The 25,604-nt window shown below is 38.3% G+C and overlaps 2 protein-coding genes across 3 annotated transcripts; one reads left to right on the forward strand and one right to left on the reverse strand.

Moving 5' to 3' along the window:
* The first annotated feature begins 5,247 nt into the window (after positions 1-5,247).
* On the forward strand, positions 5,248-11,105 carry tprg1l (tumor protein p63 regulated 1-like). The gene is made up of 6 exons (XM_059333662.1): positions 5,248-5,630; positions 5,804-5,895; positions 6,686-6,736; positions 6,824-6,949; positions 7,346-7,499; positions 9,349-11,105. The coding sequence occupies exons 1-6, from the start codon at positions 5,403-5,405 to the stop codon at positions 9,541-9,543; spliced, it is 846 nt and encodes a 281-aa protein (XP_059189645.1). The 5' UTR covers positions 5,248-5,402; the 3' UTR covers positions 9,544-11,105.
* An 18-nt stretch (positions 11,106-11,123) lies between these two features.
* On the reverse strand, positions 11,124-25,364 carry wrap73 (WD repeat containing, antisense to TP73). 2 transcript variants are annotated; one of them, XM_059333647.1, is made up of 13 exons: positions 25,206-25,364; positions 24,501-24,589; positions 24,220-24,357; positions 22,636-22,752; positions 15,633-15,705; positions 14,756-14,859; positions 14,519-14,605; positions 14,283-14,417; positions 13,552-13,629; positions 13,371-13,473; positions 13,131-13,256; positions 12,690-12,881; positions 11,124-11,941 (listed from the first exon to the last, which is right to left on the reverse strand). In XM_059333647.1, the coding sequence occupies exons 2-13, from the start codon at positions 24,570-24,572 to the stop codon at positions 11,829-11,831; spliced, it is 1,338 nt and encodes a 445-aa protein (XP_059189630.1). In that variant the 5' UTR covers positions 24,573-24,589; positions 25,206-25,364; the 3' UTR covers positions 11,124-11,828. The 2 variants fall into 2 exon arrangements, with proteins under 2 accessions (XP_059189630.1, XP_059189629.1); XM_059333646.1 differs by having other exon boundaries at positions 24,220-24,372.
* Between the last annotated feature and the right edge of the window lie 240 nt (positions 25,365-25,604).

Raw genomic sequence — 25,604 nt, forward strand, 5'->3', positions numbered from 1 at the left:
CTGCTACTGATAGTTCTCCTGTATGTCTAGATTTTTATACTCACTAATAAAACCAGTACAGTTACTGTGTCGTGCATTTGATGGTACAAAGGGGATTTTCCCTCTCACATTAACAGCAAAAGACCATTCAAGTTTCTACAGAACAAAGTAAAAAACAGTCAGACAGTAAAGTGACATGGTTTTGACGTGGTTTGTTTAGTGTTTCTTAACAATGTCAGATAAGTCATAGGATTTTTGAACATTGACACAAATTTTGTTTAAAAATATATATATATCTCAAGTATCCCCACACTGTATTTCACTATGTATTTTGATGTGAATTCAGACAGAGAGGCAGATTAAAAATCCACAAATATTTTCTTATTAAAACATTTTGCTGTTGTGCAGCATTGACAATCAGCTTTCAAATGAAGACAAACATTATTATCATTAGTACTGACACTCTGCAGCAGTGTGCACGGCTGTCATATAGCTGAAGAAAAATAAGTCCTGCTTCCCTTTCACATGGTGAAAAGCAGATGGCCACTGAAGGTGCTGTGATTATATTCATCATCATACACTTTTGTGTTGGACCACAGATGCAAATACACAACATCTCCCACCTCCAGAAGCAGTGTGGCACCATTAGAAGATTTCCCAAAACCAGACGGCTGACTCTCATATGCAGTAACAATATGGCCTCCGTTCTTGAACAACACAACAGATGAAGAATGAGAAGCATCTCCATGTGCTCCTATGTAGAGCTCAAAGTGGTAGGCTCCTCTCACTGGAGCAATGAAAAAACCTGTGGGACAATTTTTGTCAGTGAATGATATCAGATAATCATCTAAAGCAGGTTAAAGTCAATATAGCTCTAACGAAATTTAATAGAAATATTTAAATTTGTGTATTCCAGTACCTGTGTTTGGGTTGTAGGCATTTCCAATGTTTGTGATGACGTGTCTGAAGACCAGATTAGTGTGTGTGTTAAATGGTCCCACATTTCCTGAGCCTGAAGCCAACAGAGAGGCTGAGAAAGCCACCTGTTTGACTGAGAGAGAGACAAATGTCATAATTCTAAACTTAATATGGATTCAACAATGTGACAAAACCTTATTTATTTTTCTTCTGTTTGGCAGTTTCGGAACTTTTATAAAATATTGCATCCATTGTTTACAGAATACACCTCTCAAAATATTAAATAGCTGTTAAGTTCTAAGCCTCACCTTCTCCATCTCTCATTAGAGCCTCCACCTGGTTTTCTGTCACATTTGACCTGGCCTTCACAGTGATCAGCTCTGCTGCTTGTGCTGGAAAAAAGCGTCATCAAAACATATTTGTGTGTGATGACAACATTACAGTATCATCGTGGTGTACTTTATCAAGGTTTAGTTTGGCCATTGAGCAATAAGATATTACATTAGAAAAAAACATTGATATTATAGTTGTGTCTCAATTTTCCTAACCAATATATTACCACAATTTTTGTAATATATCTGCTCAAACCGGATTTGACCATTCTACATGTATTTTATGTTATGAAATACCTAGAAGTCACATTGAGACATGATGATCTTTACACAATGACTTGTAGTTGTTGTTTTAGCTCATCCACCTCAGTCATCTGTAACTCCAGTTGTTAAACTTTAGCCGTTTGTGCTAAAACATGATATTAAAATTATATGTGCGACACAATTGTACAAGCTTTGATTGATCTTGTTGTTAATTAGTAAATGTATTATTTGACATTGCTCACCACACTTTATCAGAGCCACAATGATCTCCACATAATACCTTGAAGTTGTTGCTTCAATCGCTCCACCTCAGTCTTCTGTGATTCCAGTTCTTTCAGCTTAGCCGTTTGTTCTAGAAAAAAAACAAAAAAACAGCTGTATGTTAACTCTTATTAGACTGCACCATCCAACATTGCTTGGAAATTGATCCAATGCAAGTAACATAAAATACACTTTGCTTTAACAAACAACACAAAGATGGTGGTAAATTACTGAGTAACAAGCATTCATGCTCCCTCTTAGGATGAATTGTTCCACTTCTGTGATCCCGAAAATAATTACTTCAGCCCATCATCAGCTCAACAATGTAATAAGGCCATTACTGCTTCTTTTACTAAATGCTGCCATCAGCCTTAGCCCAACTTTGCATTTGTGCTAATTAGCATATGTTAACATGGTAACTTTCCAAATCTTTAAGGATTACTGCCTTTTAGTGCTCCAATTGTCTCGAACATGTAATTCTGACGTCATTGTCCAATGAACAGATATACCTTGTAGCTGTTGTTTCAGCATTAACACCTCAGTCTTCTGCAGCTCCAGTTCTCTCAGCTTTGCTGCCTGTTCTAAATAAGAAAGATATAATTATACGATACATTCTTTGCAGACATGATGACAGTAACCTCCAGTAACAAAGCATTTGTCCCTATTACTATCACTTCCACTCTACCTTACATACTACTGTACCTTCATTCTCTCTCTGTAAGTGCCTCATCTCCACCCTCTGCTCAGCCAACGAGCCGCTCATCTCTCTCAGCACAGCATGGATGTCTTGTGTGCAGCTCTGTCGCTGGTCAGAGCCGTTCGTTGGTTCACTTCTCTGGAGTTCACTTTGTGTTTGTGGAATAATTTCGTTGTCAGACTGTGTCTGAAGCTGAGCCGAGGAGAGAGAGCAGATCAGCAGCAGCAGAGGAAAACACATCGTCATCTCCATTCTCACAGTGGCAGTCTATCCAGTTCTCCTTTGCTGTTTCTGTCTTAATCCCAGCTTTATATAGTGTCTGCTGCTGATCAATCATTAGCAGAAATATTAACCAGAAACACGTGCAGGAGATTATTTTGATAATTATTAGTTGAAACACGTCACATGGAAACAACACTGAAAACACAGTACATAAACATAAATCATCTATCAGTGCTTTTATGTTGAATCATAGCTCCAAATCCTCCAATAATCAGTTGAGAATAATTCAAAAAGTGTATTTTAATATATATTTTCCAATGGTGTAAGTTTTGGGGAAATCTCACTGTAAGTTTAGGAGTTGCAGTTACATGTTAATCACTACAATGTGGATTATTAAAATCATTGTTTAAAATCACCTTGTGGCTGATAACACTGACAGGCTCTGAGACAAACAGTAAGAGATAGATGTGATTGTCATTCTTGCTGAAATTTAAAATTGTAAATATTGAACAACTTGATATAAAAAACAAGTCATTGAAGAAGAAGCAAACAAAAACATCATCACCTCTATCTGTTCAAACATTAATGAGACAGTCACATATAGTGACCTCTCTGAGGTTGTTCATTGGCTGAGATAAGCAAACACTTACCAGAAACACAAGTTAGAGGAGAGATAAGGAACACGTTCTCTTTTTGCTTCCTCAATAAATCCAGCAGGGTAATAATGTCGGACTTTGAACAACAACACAAAGTTACGAAAACATTCACTGGCAGGCAGCAGCAGTGCACATGCATTAAGTTATATTAATTAGTTAACTAGCTAGGTAACACAAGTTTACAACCTACAGCAGAATTTTGCAGCCCTAGTCAAAACTCATTTTCAGTTCAGGCAGTCCTGTTTGAGCAATTTCTTGTCCAAACAAGATATAATAAAAGAGCTGTTGACATAAACACAGTTAAAGTAGGCCTAGAAAAGGTGTGCCACTTTAACTGATTAGCCACAGAAAGAGACAGGGGCAACTGAAATTCTGAATAAACACATCAGACTGCAGGTGGTATGGTGATGTTTGAGATTTGTGAATATGCAAAAGACTAAAGGACTCTTTTAAACAGAGTTGACTCAAAGTTATGACCTGTCATTTGAGCAGACAACAGATCACCCTGTCTAAACTCACACATTAGTGTGCACATCCTGATATTAGGAATATTTTCTGAGAGAGGGCCAGAAAAAGCCCTTGAGAGACGTTACTGATACCAGCAAAGCTCCACAACGCTGCACATTACCCAGTCAGCAGAAATTGTCCAAAACCTTTCCCTGTGTTTTTGGCGCCCCCAAATGACCTCCAGTAAAGAAGAGCAGCTGTGACTGAGGCAGCACTAACTGTTTGGATGCAGCTTCAGAATGAGCAGAAGGAATTCTCACTGACCCCTGCACCTGAATGTTTTAACTATTTGAGTTTGAATTTAGAATAAACATTTCTTCTCTATCTTTTTCCCTTTTAAATCCCATACAATGCTTAACAAATTTATTAGACCTCCTGTCATAAAAACGGGAAAACAAATATGTTCGAAATCTTTCAAAAGTTTGTTTAAAACAAAAATGTTCGTTATTTATTGTTCAATAAATAACCAACTGAATTCACCTTTTTCAACCCAGATTTGATCCATCTCTCTACTCTACTTCTCTGAGAAGTCAGAAATTAATCAAGCAGAACATTCAACAACTAAACTAACTAACTCATTTTTATGTTCAGGAATGCAGGTAAATAACTATAATTTGACATCTCAATCATAAATTTGTTAAGCGCTGTGTATAAAAACACAGTAGCATCAGACAACCTTTAAATGGATATTCTGGACTTATCCATATTGACTATTTTTATGTGCTCTAATTAAAATGCACACATTAAAACTGAACATACAAATGTATTTTCATTTTCAGTACTTTTTCATGGAAATGTTTTATATTTTGGAATAAGATCAACTGGTTACAAAGAAAATCATAAAATGACATTAACAGGAGCTGACAAAAGCATTAAAAAAATAATTGTCACAATTTTGTCGCATTTGGAGTCACAACTGGTGTCAATCAAAGATAGTCTTTAGACTGAATGTTTGTTTTTCTCAACAAACTCCATGAAGACTGAAATCAAGAAGGAATCAATTAAATTATCAATGAAAGCCTGATGTAGCCAATTCTAACAATACATTTATAAGCAACACTGTCATTTCTTTAGACTCACTGAATTTTCTTACATGCGTCTTTGAGAAAATTAACTAGCAAAGTAACATTAAAAGAAAACTAATTGTGGAAAAACATTTTTGCCTTAGAGCTTAAAGTGGACAGGAGGTGATAAAAATACTCAAACAAGCTGAGGAATTGGGGGTTACATAAAGAGACATCGCAATAACGGGTTACTAAGATGCGTAGTCAAATGATTACATGTCTTCAAATAATTTATTTATCATAAATCTGATTTTTAAAAGTGGGCTCGTCCACTCTAAACACCTGTTTGTGGTAACAAATAATAATACAATATGTCCCTTTAAGAGGAAGGAAATTAAAGGGGGAAGTGAGGCAAGGGGGCACTGCTTCCTTGAAGCCCTCACAATCAAAACATTAGGCTATTCGTGCGCAATGGGTGAGTCTGCATCTTCGAAACGACATCGTTTAATCTAACACTCGGCGCACATTGTCGGGGAGCTCCCCGAACAGCGTTTGTTGCACCATGCTGCAGCTGAACGACTCGGTGGAGCCGGAGAGTCCGGGCGCTGCGATTCTCCACCCTGCAGAAACTGAGGAGGGGGTGGAGGTTGCCTTCACGCCGCCGGAGGCCGGACGAAGCCTCGGACACGGAGCTTCCGTGGCCTGCTGCCCCCCGCTACAAACGCTGACGCCTTTTCATGTGCATAACCCCACAATGCAAGCGAAAGTGAAGGACTATTTTGTGTTCAGGGTAAGTAATCGGCAACGAGGCCGATCTGTTTACATGCCTGTTAAAAAATGTGGTAAATAACTTGTCACGCTTTAGCAGCAGTGCGTTACAGTGCACTGTCAAAGCTACAGCAGCACATCTCAGGGAGGGATGGGTGAAGCTGATGACAGACGGTTGTGTGATGCTCATCTCAGCCAGGTACCATTGAGCAGGCTGTGAGCGACATCAGGACTGTGGCACTCCCTTCTGAGGATGGAGAGGTGCTCAGCGTCTGGCTGCTAGCTGAGTAAGTATCCCAGCAGCACGTCACTGTTTTATTATCAGCCTGAAACATGAGAGGACTGCTGTGTGCACTGCAGTCTTTCATATACATACAGACACCAAAAAGGTGTGTTAAAGCTAGGCCTGTCACGATAACACATTTTTTTGGACGATATATTTTCCCAGAAACTATCAAGACAAATGATAATATCGTTATATCAATGTTTTAGTTTTTGGCGATATTAGAGCATAATAAGTAAATCCTTTTCCACAGCAATATATTTTAAATCTCGAGAATATTAAACATTGGAATTGAAATGTGGAAAAGAAATATTTAAATTTCCTAGATAAATAAAACTTAAATAAACTACCAGCAAAACAAATAAAATAGACTTTCAGGCTCTGTTAACAAAACATTGCAATGAGGTAATCATTATGTATTATATTATTTTATTATTAAAATAACAAACAGCTGGAATGGCTGCTTGGGAAATATAGTTTTTTTTCGGCAATTCGTACTGCCTGTCAAACATTTGCAGCATTATTTTAAACACAATACAAAAAAGCGCACAAATCATGCATGTAAACGACAATGTATTGTGTCCAGAAAAAAACTTTTGTGTCCGTTTTTATATATTGAACAATAAGTTGACATAGCAATTATCGTGACAGGCCTAGTTAAAGTTACAGGTAATAAAAGGTTGCCAAAGGTTTGAGAATCAAGCAACTTCATCAACGACCAGGTTTCAAACTGTCCTTTAAAACTGTCAAAAAGCAGCTGGCATATTCATCAATTTTGTGTGCGTCTTCTGCAGAATTGACCACTGGAACAACGAGAGGGAGAGACTTGTGCTCATAACTGATAGGCAAGTCAAAAAGTAAATTTTCTTCATCTATGTTTGAGGAAACTTTTCACATTTTACATTGACACGATCTTTTGGTTGGACACGCAGGTCGCTGCTGGTGTGCAAGTACGACTTCATCAACCTGTTGTGTCAGCAGGTCATCAGGATCTCTCTCAACGCTGTGGACACCATCTCAGTGGGCGAGTTTGAGTTCCCACCCAAATCCCTCAACAAGTACGACAGCACGTCTTAGCCTGCCAAAAGCCATTTAGTATATTCATGTGGCAGGAGAAATTATCAAATATTGCAGCTGAAACATTGTTGGTTTAGTTTTAAAAAGTATTAATCAGACATTTTAAGTTCTGTATTGTTGGTAGTATTAGCTTGTGTTGTTTAGTAAGCAATAATAAGCTTAATTTATTCAACCTGTATACAAAAAAGTGTACAGGAAAGACAAAGATTCATAAAGTACAGAATGAGAGGAAATAAAAAAATGAATGACTATAACTATCTCTAAACATACGTGGCTCAGCTTGGTGTCAGTGTTCTGGTGTGCTATTGGAGCTATTATGTAGCTGGTTGATCCTTAAAAGTCACACTGATCCTAACACGTTTGTTGGGATTTTACAGGAGGGAAGGCTATGGCATTCGTGTCCAGTGGGACAAACGTCCTCGGGCTTCCTTCCTAAACCGCTGGAACCCCTGGTCTACAGACATGCCCTACTGTACCCTCACAGAACACCCCATGGCCCACGCTGATGAGAAGGTGGCCTCTCTCTGCCAGGTACAACTAAATAAGACTAAAAACTACATTTTAAATCATCATCTAATGCATTAGTTGACATTTAAAGACAAGATTAAGTGCTTGAAATGTATAGTAGTTGAGCATTTTTTGTGTTGGCTCTCTGCTTATCTCACAACACAGAAACAATGGTGACCACTGGTGCAGTTCATTCATGCAAAACAGGCAGCAAGAACAGCTCAAGCAGTCACAGCTCAACACATAACAATAGACTGATTGCTGCCATCCCTTGAGAGAAAGCCAGTTATTACCTTATGACCTATATAAATAAGAGTGTATTAATAATTTGTTTATGTACAGTTATTTATCAAGTTGTTTGTTTTGTCATTGGTAAGGCAACAAAAGTGCCCAGGGTAATTTTCTGGAGATATGACTGTATTTTCTCCTACACAACCGTTAGCATTGATACATGTAATAATTGGAGCATTTAATTTCAGCTGTATAGTCTCAATCATATCCATTATTCCACACTTGAGAGCAGCTCTCTGAGATGTTTTAATCCTATATATTGAGTGTTAATAGATACAATTAGACCATTGTTTTCTTCAATTTCTTGTTCATTTTAATGCCTGGTGCAACTAAAGGTACATTTGTTTGGACACATATCATGATAACAACAAAATGGCTCAGTTTCATTTAAGAAAACAAGGGTGGTCTATGATCCAATATTGTTGATGAAAAGTTTTTAAAAATTGATACAATTCACCATCTTTTATTAAAAAGGATATATTGTTATATATTTTAATTGTCTGGGAGAGCTCAGTAAGACCTATAGATTAGCTATCAGTCTGACAGCGATTTAGTTTCTGGGGACAAGGCCCAATATTTCTGGGGTTCCAGATGAAGGATATGCAGGCCAAGACTTCTTCTTCATTGTGCAAATCATCATTTATAGTAGGTTTGGGCTGTTGTACTTTTGTGGTTTCGTCTGAAAGTGGGCACCTGGGCTGTCACGTTTTCCCCAAAATAATGTTGGATAAAATCCATTACTTAATACTAACTAATCAACACTTTTAGTACCTTTTTATAGGACTGTTGACTAAAATCTTGTCACATTGACTACAGATTTGGCATTTCTATACAGATATCTGTTTATAGAGAATATTATAAATATAATTTGTATACTAGGGATGGGCATTTGGAAGAAACCTGCCAACTGGATCTATAACGTTTACAATCAATTAATCGATTAATTGCTGCATGCATACATGGGCAAAATAAAAGATACATATACAGTGCAATGCAGAAGCCTGTTTTGATAATGGACGCTTTTATTTTGAAAGGACGAAGAGAAACCTTGATCCTGTAAATCTTAAAACTAAATCAACTGAGATTAAACTGTTAAGATAATGTCAAGGAGTTCAATGTTTTATTTTCTAGCCCCCGAAGAGGTATGAGGTTAGTTTTCACAGTAATCTTGAATATTTAAGTGTGTTTTGTGTTTAAATAAGTTTTGTATCAAATTACTAATCTTGAATTTCTGTGTGTTTTATAATTGTTATTGCAACTTTCAGTTTCCAAACTGTAGCTTTATCCAACTTAATACTCAGCTCATTGTCTTATTGACGTATGGCCGCAGAGCTGAACGCTCTGCCATGTTTGAGTTCAGTGAGTACTGATACATAGTCATAGATAAAATTAAAAAATACACAGATCGATTCCATGTGATCGACCAAATTCATAACGACCATTAATCGATCATCGATTAATTATTCCCATCCCTATTGTATACTATGTAGAAAACAAAAAAAAACATTTATTGGAGGTTTTTATTTTGTTCTGATTTACTTTTTTGTTGTTGTTCTGATTGAATGTTTTTTCTCTTTTCAAGTTGGACAACTTCAGGACCCAGCTGGTGCAGGCAGTGAAGAAAGCCCATAAGGAGCACCCCATCCCTGGTCGAGCCAACGGTGTCCTGATCCTGGAGAGACCCCTGCTCATTGAGACCTATCTGGGCATCATGTCCTTCATCAACAATGAGGCCAAGTTGGGCTACTCCATAACCCGTGGCAAGATCGGCTTCTAAAATCCACAGCTTTTTCAAATTACAACAGAGTTCAACTCATGTGTCTGTGTTGCACTGCTCTGTCTGAGGGAAGCTGTTGCTCTACTACAGTGTAATGCGCAATCTGTGTGTCTAAGTTGAGCCCGTGAGATGTCCACACCTCCTTCAGTTGGTGTTACAGACAAGTGGTCGGCCTACTGTAGGTAAATGATGCGCAGCACTGCATGGACTGTCTTTGTTTTTTGTTTGTTTTTGGTGCCCACGGTCCCTTATCCCTGATCTGCCGTACCCACCTGGGCCTCCAGGAGTATGTCCATGTGGCGTAATTTGGAGAGAAAGGACACAGCACTTTGGTCAATTCATCGCCTCTGTAATTATTCCAGATTGAGCTTCTTGTTGTAATCTCATGCTCCTTGTTTAACCATTGATTGACAGACGGAAGTTCAGATTTTGGTCAAGGAATGCAAACATTAGGGTCATTATTTCAGGAGTAATGGTGTGCTTTGTTTGGGCTCGTTTCTGCAGCAAAAAAAGGCCACCCAGAAATAAGCAGTAAAACATGCAGTAAAACTGAAACCTCAGTCAAGAATATGTTCCATGTTTGTTACATTAATACGGTTTGAAAGGGTTGCATTATTGAGATCACAAGGCCATAGGGTAGCTTGACGGACTGGAATAGCAGCTGATATTTCGAGATGGTGGAGTCACATGATTATCGTAATAAGTGTTACTAACAGGGAAACTGTTTCAGGATCTGCACTGGTAAACAGAAAAGCTCTGAGCTCAGCTGTGTTGCATATGGAAAATAACAGCTGGAATGCACTCTTCAGCGTCTATGAAACTTGTTCAGTGGAGATGATAAATTACATGTTGTGACCTTCCTCTCTTATTGGCCAATGTTGTGCTCTTCATGCCTATTTGTCTTTACTCAGAGTAGGGAGCTCATGAACCAAGTGGAGAGCTACATTAGCTGCTTAAGTTAAAATGTTCTTGTATGTTACAGATGTTTTATGCAACATGAACTTGTGAACTGTGTCTTAATGTTTGTTTGTAAATTGCCTTAGAGGTCCTGCATAATGGTTGGGTTACAAAATGAGATACGTGCAGACAAAGCTTTACATCAGTTCATTAACCACATACTTCATCCATCTTGCAAACAGGATTTAGGTGATTTTTTTTTCTCCTTAACTGCATCCTAGAATACATTATTGTGCTACCAAAGTAACATGAGATATTTTCATGCTGAACAATGCCAATGAATAATCGTGTCCCAAAATGTCTTTCTCTGGTCTTTACTTGTGCATGTTCCCTGCACGTTGAGTTTGCATGACATATGTTTTAAAGGAATAAGCTAAATGGATTTTCAAATACTAATTAGGTTTTTATTTATCTGCTGTTTTTTATGCAGTCAACTCATCAATGCTTCTTGGAAATAACTTTCATTGCCAGTTCTAAAGTATTTAATTAAGAGATTTTAAAGAGATTAACATGGTTATTGCAAACATGTGAAGGCTTACTTTTTGTTCTAGATAATTGTAGCACAGGAGTGAAAATGGAGAGTAATAAATGCCTACATGTTCTTGTCAAGGTTTTGGCTCTGGTTATTATTACATTATGTTTTTACTGTCAAGGGCAGCAACAAAGTGATTAAATTACAGTTACAATCAATTAATTAAACAATCTGATTCCATGAAGTTTGAACGCTGTGTAAAAGGCAAAAAAACAAACCCAAAATGGATCCAATGAAGAATTCAGTGTATATATCCAAAAAAAACAAAAAAATCAACTTAAAATATACTGTCTTTGTACAGTTACAACATCCCAACTTTTTCAGAATTGTGGATGTGGAAATTTAGTTCTGCTTGGGCTGAGTGTGCCAAGTGTTTTGATAAGAGGGACATATTTAAGGAATTCACCTTAAACTGTATTATTTATGACAAGATTTATTCAAAAATAATAACACAATTTCAACACATAGAAAATGCTACAAACTAAAAGTACATAGCAATCTATAAAATCTTCTCACAGTGTTTGAAACTAGTGCTTCAGTACGCATTTGGTTATTTAAAAAGCAATATTAATTTATTCTATGTCTCAAGAGGAATGTCATCACATGCTTTCAAAAAGGAAGATCCCAGTTACCTGCACTGAGAGCCTAAACAACTTGGAGAACAGCTACAGTTCAACATGTTAAAGTTGTGATTTGGAGGAGGAGTGTTTCCATAACACATTAATGTCCAAGTGTGCATGGTTAAAACAGCCAGATCTGTAATCCAGTGAATATTGAGACCTGTGTTTCTGTGCGTTTACTTGTCCTCCTGGTCAGTGTCCATGTAGCACAAACACAGCTGCTCCTTCCCAAGCAGGATCAGAGAGTCTCCACTGCAGTGCCAGGTTAGTGACAGGACTTGAAAAGCACCTGGCAGGATAGAGAGCAAATGACAATTAACATTTTAGTTGTTTTCTACTTGGGGTTTCTAAGTTATATACACCCACCTTTCAGGTAAAATCACAATGAACCTCAACAACACAGATCCCACAGATTTGTTCCTTTTGCATTTTAAATTCTGAAATTGGATAACTGGTTGGATATCTTTAATTTGCACAGGGAGTAACTATTTGATAAGCAAAACTTGCATTAATTGAGTCAAGCCAGAGGCATACAGTATGAGCTCTAGGTTAGTAATCAAACTGAAACAGTGACCTCTTGCTGCCTACATGCAGAAGTTGCCTTGTACCGTTGGCCTCTTATACAGGTGCATCTCAATATATTAGAATATCATGGAAAAGTACATTTCCAGTAGTTCAAGTCAAATAGCCCCAACCAAGTATTGAGTGCATATAGATGGACATACTTTTGAGAGGCCAACATTTCCATATTAAACATACTTTTTAAAATTGGTCTTTTGTAATATTAAAATGTTTTTGAGACCCTGAATTTTAAGTCTTCATTAAATGTAAACCATAATCATGATAATTAGAAGAAGTTAAATTAATTAAGACATGAAATGTTTCATTCTGTGTGTAATGGATCTATATTATGTGTTATTTACACTTTTTGAATTGAATTACTGACATAAATAAACTTTCTATGATATTTTAATTTACTGAGATGCACCTGTGCATCTGAGAACATCATAATGGCTGTTAGTGGCTGCACTTGTTACCTTCAGTGGGGACTTGGACAGAGACACAGCCTGCTGGGGACCAGAGATAGAGTTTTGTGTTGCCTGTACACAGTGCCAGCCGCGGGCGTCGAGGGTCCCACTGAAAGCAACGCACAGCCGATGTCTGCTCAAGCACAGCCACCAGGCTCATCTTCTGCATGTCCCACACCCAGACAACACTGGCCATGTTATCTACAGTCAGAGAAACACAGATACACATTCATTCAGGGCTTAAAGCAAGCATTTGTGAGCCTGAGAAGTTTCTCACAGGAAATGTTTAATCTGTATTGAATTTAGCATTATATGATTTCAAGACTGCTCTTTGTTTGCAATCAGGCATGGTGCCTGATTTAAAGCTCAGCTACTATCACATTATTTACATATAATACAGCCATCTTGCATTAACAATAAAGGTAGAAGTGAACAGCTGTGAAGTCTTACCATTTTTTGTGGCTAGATAGCGACTGTCTGAGTTGAATGCCAAAGTAGAGACACCAATCTTGGGGTTGGCTCGGTCTGGGTCTGGTTTGACAATAGGAATTTGGACTGGCAATGGGCAGATCTCATCTGGAGTTAGCAAAAACAATAAATGAGACTTTACGGTCCGGCCAGTTGGTTTCTCGACTCCAGTCGTTTAAGTCAATTACTTCTGTTGGAGATTTTTTTAAAAAGCTGACATACATTTGCTCTGGGTGTTGAAGAGGGTGGTGCCAATTGTGATGTTGTGTAGCGACAGGTCATCACTGCCAACAGTTGGCCTTTTCTCCACTTCCTTATAGACAAGCTTGAAACACAACAAATAAATTTTATTATTAGACTAGTAACTGAACAACAATGCCTTCAAGAGCTGGAAAATACTCACTGCTTTTGTGTTGTTGATGGTTGCTAGGTGCTCAAACTGTGTGATTTTCTTCCAGGTGATATGATTGAGGATGCGGACCTGACATGAGAGTAAAAAGGTCATGCCATTTACTTTGTACTGATTTTGATGCTGCGACAAATGTCAACATATGTTAGATATTTTAAGTTTATACTATTCTTTATTTGCTAAAAAAGAACAAACGCATTTCTTAAAGAGAAATCCCACCACACTTCAAAGTCTGTTTGCAGGTCTCACACAGCACAACTGCATATCTAAAACAGTTGTATGAGGCCTTTTGTGGCTCAAGATACGGTCATAGAAAAAAATATTAGACCACCCTTGTTTTCTTCAATTTCTTGTTCATTGTAATGCCTTGTACATCTAAAGGTAAATTTGTTTGGACAAATATAATGATAACAGCAAAAATAGCTCATAAAGAGTTTATTTAAGAGCTGATATCTAGTCAATTATTTTTCTTGATAATGATTTTGGTTATTTCTAAGAAAACCATGGAAAATGGCTAGATATCAGTTCTTAAACTCTTATGAGCTATTTTTGTTGTTATCATTATATTTGTCCAAACAAGTGTACCTTTAGTTGTACCAGGCATTAAAATGAACAAGAAATTGAAGAAAACAATGGTCTAATATTTTTCAATTTCATTGACTGTAGAGCTGTACATGGGCGCTGATATGAATAGCAAGAGCTTCAGTGCAAGAGTTTGTCAATACCTTTTCATCATAGCTGCCAATGGCCAGGAACTGGCTGCTGGGGCTCCAGGTTACAGACTTGACACCAAGCGACCACTCATAGGCACTGTAGGTGGACAGCAACCGTCCGTCCAAAGAATACAGCAACACCTTGTACTGTGGGGATGAAGCACACACATTAAATAACATATCATCGACCCGCATGTTAATCTTACCTATTCTCGTGTTAAATCTTAAGTTTGTAAGACAAGACTCACCTCCAGACAGCTGTCCCACACAGCCAGCACACAGCCATTAGGAGACCACTCCAAACCTGCCAGGTCTTGTGTCTCAGTCTCAAAATGCTGTGACAGAATAAAGTTGAATTAAAATGACACTACATACGTATATCTTCTAGGTCACCTACATTTAGACTGCTGCTTACTTAGCTTACTGTATGTCAACTGTATAATCATGGTCATAAAACTCAAGTAAACTTTGAAAGTCCTACTTACCCTGAGTAAATGCCAGTCGTCACACACAAATACACTGACATAGTCTTTGCAGTCACGACGTTCAGCCAAGGCCATATAGCAGCCATCTCTGCTGAAATCTATACCTGTGTTTAAAAGATGATGGGAGAAAGCTATAATTAACCAGTAATGGCATATAATCACAAGAATGATAAAGATTTTATCATAGCATTAACATTTTAACAGCTGGGTTGAACTATAGTATGTGAAAAAAACACCAACTAGAAGTGCAAGTTAGTACATTATAGTCCTTAAAAGGGCATATTAAGCAGTCCAAATGGCTTTAATATTTAGTTTTTCTAACACAGGTTTAGTAACAGCAGCAGCAAGCAAGAAATAAATACAAATGACACACTAAAAATGTTTGATCAAAACGATCTTTATATATTGGCTAATAAAAGTCAAATTGCTATTGAAAATATGTTATCTCGTGGCTCCCTGTTTATCTCATCTTATATAATTATCTGGCACTGTGGCACCATTAGGTCGGAGGTATGCAACCATCCTGGCCATATTATTTATATGACTGTTTAGAGAATACATCGGTCGCAGAGGGACATAGTATTGCATGCAGAAAATGGGGAGAGTCATGGACAATCATTTTTCCCCAAGCTGCTGACAGGCCTGTTATGAAGAGCATGCCCCATTTACTGAAGAGGGGCACAGCTGTCAGCAGAGACGACCATAGTTTGGCCTCATACCCAGGGTCGCGCCACAAGGTAAAGAACGGCATGTGAATTATGGGGCATGCTGAGACACTCAGACCACCAGCCCTGCCCCTCAGGTACTCTTGGTTAATACATGTTCACTCATATAATCCATGAGAAAATAAATAAAACAATATTATTCTGATACTGACCCTTCTGACATGCTTTGGGATACTTGATGTAAGACACAGCTTTGGTGCACAGGGACCAGACGGTGACTCTCAGCTGTTAGGGCACAAGAGGATAGAGGGGGAGGGGGGAGGGGGTCATTGTGGATTATCTCGCAAGTGAAAGTATATCAAGCCCACTATACTGCCAGGCAGCACACAGGGCATAAATACAGCAATCAGCAAATATCTAATCATTGTCCAAAGAATCGTTTTAATGTTGTACAACCCTGATATCAAACTAGTTGGATCACTTTGTAAACCCTAAATAAAAACAGAATGCCACACATTCAGAATGAGTGTATATTTTTTTACAAAAAACAAAAGTTTTAACATCAAATTGAACATTACTTAGAACATTAAATATATTGTTTATGCACTGTATGCAATTGAATGTATTTTGAAAAGGATTTGCAAATCATTACATTCTGTTTTTATTGCGTTTTTCAGAGCATCCCAAGTTATCTAGAGTCAAGGTTGAAACTTGTAATTAACACCCCTACAGCCAATATTATTTTAACATGGACACAAAACACAAACCATCATTTTGATAAGAATCCTTTAACTGTCAAATAATTGAGACCAAGATATGTTCTCAGTGGGAAATTTTACAGCTAAAAAGGAAGATTCAGTGCACTCTAGTGGACAATTTGAAGTACTTTCGACAGTGTTGCCATTACACAAACACATATGAGATTTTTGTCTATACCTTCCTGTTTCTTACCCATCGACTAATACAGGGATAGTGATATCAGGTAATGGGACACCTGGATTATTCACGGAAGATGAGAACTGAGCAAGTTTTCATTTTGTATCAAGCATGAAAAAAGTTGTAGCATGATGTATTTGAGTTAATTTGCTGCACTTGACATTACATGTCCTGCGATCATACTATTATGCATATGTGTAATGCATTATCGATGTTGAGGCGATATATTGTGCAGCCTTACCATATAACATTAGCAGCAAAACACCTAACTGTATAAACTATAACTGAATTATATTTCAGAACATATTTTGCCTTGAACAAAAATTGCGCCTCCTGCAACTTGCCTAGTCCATAATGCGATTTCAATAAAATTCCAATTAATTGTTCAGCCCTTATTTGCAAACAGTGGTTTTCCAAGCTACCTTTTAGAAAACCGCATGATTATTTGGACCAGACAGCCTCTCCACTAGACTCTAGACTATCAATTCAACCACTATTCTGCAGTAAGATGATCTTGGTGATCTAAGAAGTGTTCTATACGGATGCCAACAGCGACCTAAGAGCTCAATCATCCAGGCCACTAGCCTAATGAGGCCTCCGAGTGCTCCTTTACACTCAAGAAGACAAGACTTGACAGATCCAGACTACAGTCAATGCTAGCATGGTCCATCATGTCCTTTAACGGCTGTGGACAGAGTGCCTCATGTCTTTGAAGAGGTCAATGATAAATCTCTGCCAGGGATAAGAGACCCCGACATTGAATCCATCCATCATTAGACAGATGCCCCCGAGTGTGTGAAGTGTGTTTCCACAGGGAATGAACACATATGTTTAAGGGCTGCAGTCACTGACAGGGATCGAGAGAGATAATACCAATTAAATTAGGACTTGAGCACATATTAAATTAACAAATCCAAAACAGCATCTCAACACAGCTGGAAAACAGGATTTGTCCGTTGATGTAATGTTAGACAAGTGTGACAAATTAACAAGTTGCATAGCCAGCAGGTCATGTACATTCCCACAAATGAGAGGCAGTACCAAGGAAAAAGTTATCTGGCCACAACTCAGCATAACAAAGAGACCACATGTGTTAATGCTCGTTTTGACATCAGTCACTCAAATACCCACCAGTCTCACTTCAACAAGATTGATGCCAACACAAGCAGGTGGCACTCAGCCAACAGAGAGGCATATTTTGACTCGAGGACTGTATGATATGTGGTATCTTGCCCTTCAAGAAACAAGGAGCACATGGCGGTCTTTGGGACGCTGTTAGAGACAATGTGGTCTGTGCCCACAAATACATTACATTTATATGACAGATACACATCTGCATTCATTTCCACAGATCACTGAGGTGTCAACAATTTTGTAGTTTGCACTACAGTAGATCAATACTTGATGGCTGCTTCACAAAGATTTGTTTTCTTTGTTTCCTCTAAAACCCAACCCATAACAGTAGTCATTACCAATAATCCAAATATCAAGGGCATGCAAGCACAACACTGCGACATTAAGGGTGTTAAATGCATGGCACTCATACCTTCCTTTATAGCTTAGAGTAAGCCAATATAATGTGGGTGCATAAAGCCCTGTCTGATCATGCTTTGAATGTTTAAGATGTGAAAACTTAACTATTTGTGTATGCTAGGCCTGAAAAACTGTTAAACACATTCCTTTTCTCATAGAGAAATCAGGCTGCCTCAAGAAAATGACATTATACACATGATATTACAGGTTGAAAAAAATATGAGAATTATAGTTTTTTTACCACTATGTTATCCTAAAAACCGACCTCTGCACACACACTATACTATCACTTACCCACTTCCTTAAAATAAAAATATTTGGCAATTCAAATTTAAGCCTACCCATAATGCCATATTTTACATTTGAGAATGTGCAGAGCAAAAACTACTGAGGTGACAAGGTTTTCATCATAGTGACCAGACAGACATTTGAACTGGGCCAAGTCTGTCACCTAACTGAGCTGAAGTGTTGACCCTCCAGTTTGGTCAAGACATCCAGCTGTGTAGACCCTGTAATAACACCTCACTGCACGCTTCCTGGACATCCCCTCCGACATGGTGCCATGGCAACCACAATCAACACTGCTCAAACACAAACAGACTTGCACTTCTTAGATGCCTTGAACCCGCCACATAGGGGAACCGGGGAGATCAAGACCCGAAAGGCAGTGTAACTTTAAACTGGGTGGAGGAAGGGTAGCATGAAGAAAATAGGTGGGAAATGCTTTTCCATGTGGGGTGGTATGCAATAAGATCCATAGTTGGTAAAGCTACACTTTAGACGGAGTATCCTCACCAAAGGTGAGCAGCAGCTTGGGGATCGGGGCTAGGGACTTGAGGGTGGCGTGAAAAGTCAAAACTCCACTACAACAGCTGCTGTTTATCCATCAGAGATGGAAAAATTCATGTCTGTGCTGGGGTTAGCATAACTGCAACTGACGATCAGTAGCACCAGCTGTAATTACAGACAAGTAAATTTTAGTATTGTTCTGCTCATCACATACACAAGGATTCCTCATTAGAGATGTTTTCCAGGCTTCCTTAACATTTTTCAAAGAAAATTGAGTGGTTGTTACGGTATTCTAAAAAGGGGTGGAGGGGCTACAAATTACAGTTTCATAATATGGCAGTTGTGAAGCCCTTTGAGACTGTAACAGTGATTTAGAGCTGTACAAATACATTTCATTTGACATGTTATGACAAGACAATCTTCTAAAGACACTGCAACATGGGACAATTGTAGCTCATTTTTACCATCACATCCACTTAGCAGCTATTAGTAAGTATTCATAACAAGAAAACCACAGAATTCGGGAACATTTCCAACAGGACAGCCTGTGGGAAACATGATAACTGATCAGTTGTAAACCAAAGTTACTGACAGCAACCTGGAATAAAACCTATCTATCAGCCATTCTTGTGGCGCGCCTATGCAAGTGCGAGAGAATGGGCGAGTGCATTTGATGCCGTATAGGCCTATCTGTCAGCAGAGGATTAGACTGCAGGCATTCCACATAGGAAGCCATCTCAAACCAATATAGCCTATTTCTCCTGTTACAGCCTCATGATTCTACCAAGGAACTGGAGCCTCTCGCAGCCCACACATAGGTATGGGTGAGCTATTGTCCTGTGTTGCAGTGTGGCAGCTGCCTGCGTTTGCAGTTTAGTCCGGTAGCGCCGTTGCCAACAATGCTACATGTTAGCAGGGCTCCAGCAGTACTGGCCAAGAATGCTATTGCTAATCCGATCCCAACAATGTAAAAACCATTAGAGAAGTCAAGCTCAACGATGTCCTTGGCTGGATTTTTTCCACCCTCAGTTTATTGCCCCTCAGCTGGTAAAGGTGGATTAGCATCGATGTGAGAGCGGCATTTTGTGAGGTCCGAAGATAAACGATATAGATAAACGAGACAACTTGCATGTCTCACAATACATGGACTAAGTTTCAGCAGAGAGACTTTCTATTAAATCTGTAACACGGCGCCATCCCATATTATCCCTTGTCTGCCTAAAAACACATTGTAGTTCTACCTTGAAGACTTTAAGGCTATAAAAGAAAAATAGGTCTGCAACTGTAGTACATCTAGGGCCACCCTGTTAGCACTAGAGACATAACATTCCTTGTCATTGTCCTACTGTTATATTATTATGTACCAGCAAATTAGAAATCTCTGAATATATTCCGTTTGTGTTTAAAAAGAAAACACACTTTAACAGCTAAAGACACACACACATACGCACGCAGCCAGCTAAGCAGATTTACTGACACATAGACAGACAAACACACACACACACACACACACACAGTGGCACGATCCACACCATAGGCAGCTGTCCCTAAACAAGTTAATATAGCAGGCTGTTTATGAGTGGGGCTGAAATTCAAACCCGACACGAACACCCGTCTGGCACAGCCTTAATGAAATGTTGGGCTGGGGTGAAGGTAAGTTCAATGGGCCCCTTGGCAATGTGGTAGCCAGTGCCTACTTTACCTCCGTTAAATTCGTTCTTTCATTCTCAACTTCTCAAGGATGTTTATTAACAGGACGCTTCCTGCTCTTATTTAGCTGGGTGGTAAAGGCAGTGGGTAACACAGTTTCTGAATACGCAACAGCACAGGTGACATACTGACGTGCAACTTTAAAAGCTTATCGTTAAACCATAAATACCCATCTACAATAAATTACAAAGGAATAATATGTCCATATTATTGTATGTAAGGGTTGAAATCTATTTTCTCAGAACTCTGTAACGGAAAAATTGATTTGGCCACTAAGGTTGGGCCCTATAGTTTCTGAGATAACACAATCAAAAATGGAATTGAGTAACAGTTAGTGTCAGTTTGGCTCACTAGCTACCGTTGCTAGGTAATAATAGTGTGAGGGTTAAGAAGACTGATCTCAGACCTGCTGTTTCTTAAGTGTGTTCTCCTTTCGAAGACCTAAGCTACATGGCTATATGTTCTTAAAGGAGCCTCTTTTCATTTCCATCCTATTCCTTTTTTTTTCTTCTAAGGATGCAGACAGACACAAAGCAGACATGCCACAGACACTTGCACTCCCTGCACCGTTCTCCAGACCAGACACAGTTGTGTGTTGGGCCACAACACCTGTCAAATGATTCCTGGAGTCAGGTTCAGCATGACAGACGCAGCCCACCATGGTGCCCCCATCATATTCCACATGCCCTGAGGGTAGCTGCTATAGCTTCTCACCCCTTACAGCACGTGCATACTATGAAATTAATTTAAACCAGGAGTCAAGAGGCATATAATGTAACTAAACACGTATTTATTAGTCTTGGTTTCATTCTGTAGACAACATTCAACATCGCTGGACTCTTTCAAGGACTGAAGGAATGAAATTACACATTTCTGGTGGGAAATATGATGTTTACTTTTGTTTATATAAGAGAATCAATATAACAGAATAAAATTATTTCCACAGGCATATTTGAACTTCTTAAATGATGTAATTATGTGGCTTCCAAACTCAGAACACAGAATTTCTATCCATGCCTATGCCACTGTAGTGGCTGATATTTGCCTATCACAAATATATTTGGTGAACATTTAAAAGGAATTCAGTACAATAATACAATATTTTATAATCTCTCCAATATCAGCATTCTCAATTTCTCCATGGATTGAATAAAGTATCTATCTATTAGCCTCAAACATCCCGTATCAGTCTTACTATAATACATTAGTTGATTTATTTACTGACATGAGGGCCAAAAACACCATCAACCCAGTTCTGGTCAAGTCAAGTTCACCACCACATACTGAGAAAACCCAAAGGTATGATTTTCAGTACCATCAAAAATCCAGAAGTCGCTCTTTCTATTAAACTTACAAAGCATTCCACCTGAGCTCAGTCTCTACAGGTGGAACAGACAGAGAAGCTGAGAAAGACGGGGACTGCGAGTCACAGGACTAGTAAAAAAGGAAAGGTGCCTCTGCCTGTGTTTGGTAGTATTTTGGGTTTAGTCATGATGATATTTAATAATATTTATTTTTCAAGATTAAGATTCCCTTATTATTTAATCTGTTGCCAACAACACCGGCTCATAATTTCCATTCAGCTTACTTATGCTTCTATATCTGCAGCAGCAACAAGTATCATGGGGTCCCCCAACAATCTATAGAAGAGGGGCACTTATTTATTATTTTCCTATCTATTCATTATTCTATGGGTAATCCATTTTGAAACCCAGAAAGACTTGCCTAAGTGCATATTAGACACACAGAATTATAGACTAGACATGTTACACTTCTAGAATTACTTTTAACAGCAGCACCTCTGATTTAATTAATTTGTGGAACCCTCCCTTTTTAAAAAACTTTTAGTGAGTTTTTGTTAAAGACCGCCTGCTTTCATCTCTTTTGAGGGATTTATCCTTTTTCTTTACCGCTATTAAACTCAGAACATCATTAAGAGGACTTGCTGCCAAAGAAAATACCAGACCAACATTAGAAGGGAACATACACATTGCACCCATGTTCCAGAGGTAGTTGAGACCCATGTATGACAGGACGCTAACAGGAAGAGAGCTATGAAATCAGGCTGAATACATGCAGCAGGTGGGGGGGTGTAGGGGTGGTCAAGACAGGCTCTGGTGTCCGGCTATTTTCAGGTCCCCCCTTCCTTACAGGCCAGCAACAGTTGAAACCAGACAAGCATATGCATAAACACACTTCCGTGCACATGAATGCATGCACCCATGCACGCACCAACTTCACACTTACATGGAACTCAGTGGTGTTGAGAATGTGACGTCCGTCTGGACTCCAGCGCGAGGAGACTAGTCCTATTGAGCCCTCATCAATCTTACAGTGCCAGTCTGGCTGTTCGAGAGACCACACCTGAAGAGAAAGACCGAGAGTGACAGAGGGACAGCAATCAGGCATCATTGATGAATTCACTCACACACATCCTGCATCTCCCTAAACTTGATTTAAAACATTAAGAAACACTTGAGAATCAGAAACCATGAAAGACTGGCGCTGGATACCCCTTCAAAGGTAAGCTACTGGTTCTGTGACTAACATTAAACTGACACTGTACTTACATGCAGAACCACTGCTGCTCTTATCAAAAAATTGTAACCATCTCAAGCTCTGTCTGTTGATTAGTATAGATGATTATGTAGTTTAAAAAATATTTATGGACAGAAAGTCACAAGTCTTCTTGTTGTGTTAAATGTGTAATTTTCATTTAACAGCAACAGGTCTTAGATTTCTGGTGTGCATCACTTTTACATATTGTCTACATGTTTAATCATTGTAATGTTGAAACACTAACAATGTGACTATTTAACTAGTAAACCCACAGGAGCCTGTGAAATTCATTCAAATAAGAAGAGTGATTTTCTAAACTCCAAATGTATCTACGGTGCTGTAAAGTAATAACATTGTCAGTTAGAACAGGGCAATATTTAAGTTGAACTGAAAAAGTTATTCAAACTCCAAACACTACCAGTGAAGACACCAAGTGTTTGTTTCGATGAGAACTTTTTTCGTTTGATGAAATATTTTCTTAGTAGTTCAATGCAATTCAAATGAAAATAACATCCAAACACAAATTAATTTTGTGTTTCTGAAGGCTTCATCTATGAGACAGAACTCCAGTGCATAGCCACAAAAAATAAATCACATAGATGTACAGTCCAATCCTGCCGTCTAGGTTATAATATCTTGACGGTACTATATTTATAAATAAAGCATTTTCATACTTCCTTATCATTGTCTCAAACATTTTACTTTATCTTAATAATTATCACACATAGGAGTATTTGAATATGTCTGCCAAACATGTTATCGGACAAATTAAAAAGTTCCTTTTGCTTAAGTCATAGAATTGTGTTTTGCTTGGGCAATACTTTATGATAGAAGTATTTAAAGGCTGTAACAAACCATTTTAGTTGTTGATTCATCCCTCAATAATGTATAAGATCATTTAGTTCATTAATCAATCAATGAAGTGTAAAAAATAACTCAAAAATCAATGACTAATGTTATTAAACTTATTTTAAATAACAATTCATAACCATATCACCACTAACAGTATAAATCTAGCAGAGAAAGAGAAGAAAGCGACCTATCAAGTGTGTGACAGACCACCAGCATTTACAGCACACGTTGAGACAGATTCTCACATTACAGTCCTCTTCTAGATAGACAGATAGATAGATAGATAGATAGATAGATAGATAGATAGATAGATAGATAGATAGATAGATAGATAGATAGATAGATAGATAGATATAGATAGATAGATAGATATAGATAGATAGATTAAACATTTGCAAAGATGACCTTCTGATAGCCTACCTGTACCAGTCCTCTCTTGTACATAGCACAGAGGATAAAGAGAGAGTCAGAAGACCACTCCATGTGGGATATCTGGTCCAGGCAGGTGTAGAGCTGCAGGATCTGCAGGGTGCTCATGTCTCGCACCACCACCCTGTACTGTACACAGGTAGCCTGACAAGTACAGTCAAAGACATCAGCCAGAAGGGAAAAAACTTCTCTATTTTAACTTGCAACCTAACATGGGAAGTTAAAAGTGTTATTTCTACTGCATTGCACTACATGTAAACTTAACCACTTACCAAATATTTCCCATCTGGGGAAACTTTACAGAGCTGGTTGGATTGCTTGAAAACCTCAGAGAAATTCATCATAGCACCACAAACTTTTCCTATGCAACAAAAACAATAGTTATCATGACATTTTTTAAAGCTCGTCTTCAAACATTTTACTACATGTGGGATGGACACTTTTTTTTGGATGAACACTCTTGACTGACTGCAACTGGTGTAGTTTCCAAATGTTAACACGTGATGGCGCCACTAACCATATAAAAAACACGCATCATACAGTAAGCATAAACAGACATTAGGCATAGGCAGAGAAACAGTTCTTCTTGAGCAAGAAGAGTCATTATATCCCGAAAGCACTGCATAAAAACGGATGAAGTCCGTTTCGAAAGACAACCTAAACAGAAACAAGCTGTACAGGTAGCGATGTTAGCCGAGCTAGCTAGCTTGCAATTAAAAGTAGCTAACGCAAAAATAAAACCACACATAAACCTTCTTCAGTTCACGACTTCATTGCCAATTGTCACCTTGCTATCAATATATTTTAGTTAAGCTGTGAGGCAACAGATACGAGAAGAACATGAGCTTAACTGTAAGATGCTAACAGTAAAGTTAGCTGTCACTTGTCTCATTCAACAATAACGTTAGCATGTAACGCTATTAGCAACTTAGCGGGTAGCAACCTACACCATTATGACCCTAAATGATCAAACTTACCTCTATTGGCCACTATGGTGCTTTCATCAATAAGATGAGAGACACTTAAAGTCTCACGAGCAGTTTAGAAAAGTTTTTTTCTTCGCATGATGGTCTTCGGGACAGAGGCTTTTGGTTGCTAGTCTGTTTGTTGGAGCCGATGACGACATATCGGTGCTGTCCAATCAGCATGCACCTGTTGTGTTTTGCCGTCTGGGAAATGTAGTTCTTTATTGTATTTACCCGTTTTTGCGTGTATGCTTCAACATGTGCGTGTGTATCAAATTATTATTGTTGATTGGCAACTATATTTTTATATTATGGTCTGATCATCTTTGGATTTTGCATTTTGTAAACTTTTATATTTGGAATAATTTTATAGCATATATTTTCCAACCTCCTCAGACTAATTTAAACTTT

This window comes from Centropristis striata, chromosome 5, assembly GCF_030273125.1.
Source record: "Centropristis striata isolate RG_2023a ecotype Rhode Island chromosome 5, C.striata_1.0, whole genome shotgun sequence".
Taxonomy (NCBI): domain Eukaryota; kingdom Metazoa; phylum Chordata; class Actinopteri; order Perciformes; family Serranidae; genus Centropristis; species Centropristis striata.

What these genes read in the sequence shown, in the direction of transcription:
- wrap73 (XM_059333646.1), bottom strand. Translation starts at nt 24,572, where the DNA reads ATGATGAATTTCTCTGAGGTTTTCAAGCAATCCAACCAGCTCTGTAAA. An exon ending in TCAACACCACTGAGTTCCAT is followed by an intron (nt 15,706 to 22,635) that starts GTAAGTGTGAAG and finishes GTGCCCTAACAG; the next exon opens with CTGAGAGTCACCGTCTGGTC. An exon ending in TTGGCAGCTATGATGAAAAG is followed by an intron (nt 13,630 to 14,282) that starts GTATTGACAAAC and finishes CTCTCATGTCAG; the next exon opens with GTCCGCATCCTCAATCATAT.
- tprg1l (XM_059333662.1), top strand. Translation starts at nt 5,403, where the DNA reads ATGCTGCAGCTGAACGACTCGGTGGAGCCGGAGAGTCCGGGCGCTGCG. An exon ending in AGCGTCTGGCTGCTAGCTGA is followed by an intron (nt 5,896 to 6,685) that starts GTAAGTATCCCA and finishes CGTCTTCTGCAG; the next exon opens with AATTGACCACTGGAACAACG. An exon ending in AGGTGGCCTCTCTCTGCCAG is followed by an intron (nt 7,500 to 9,348) that starts GTACAACTAAAT and finishes TCTCTTTTCAAG; the next exon opens with TTGGACAACTTCAGGACCCA.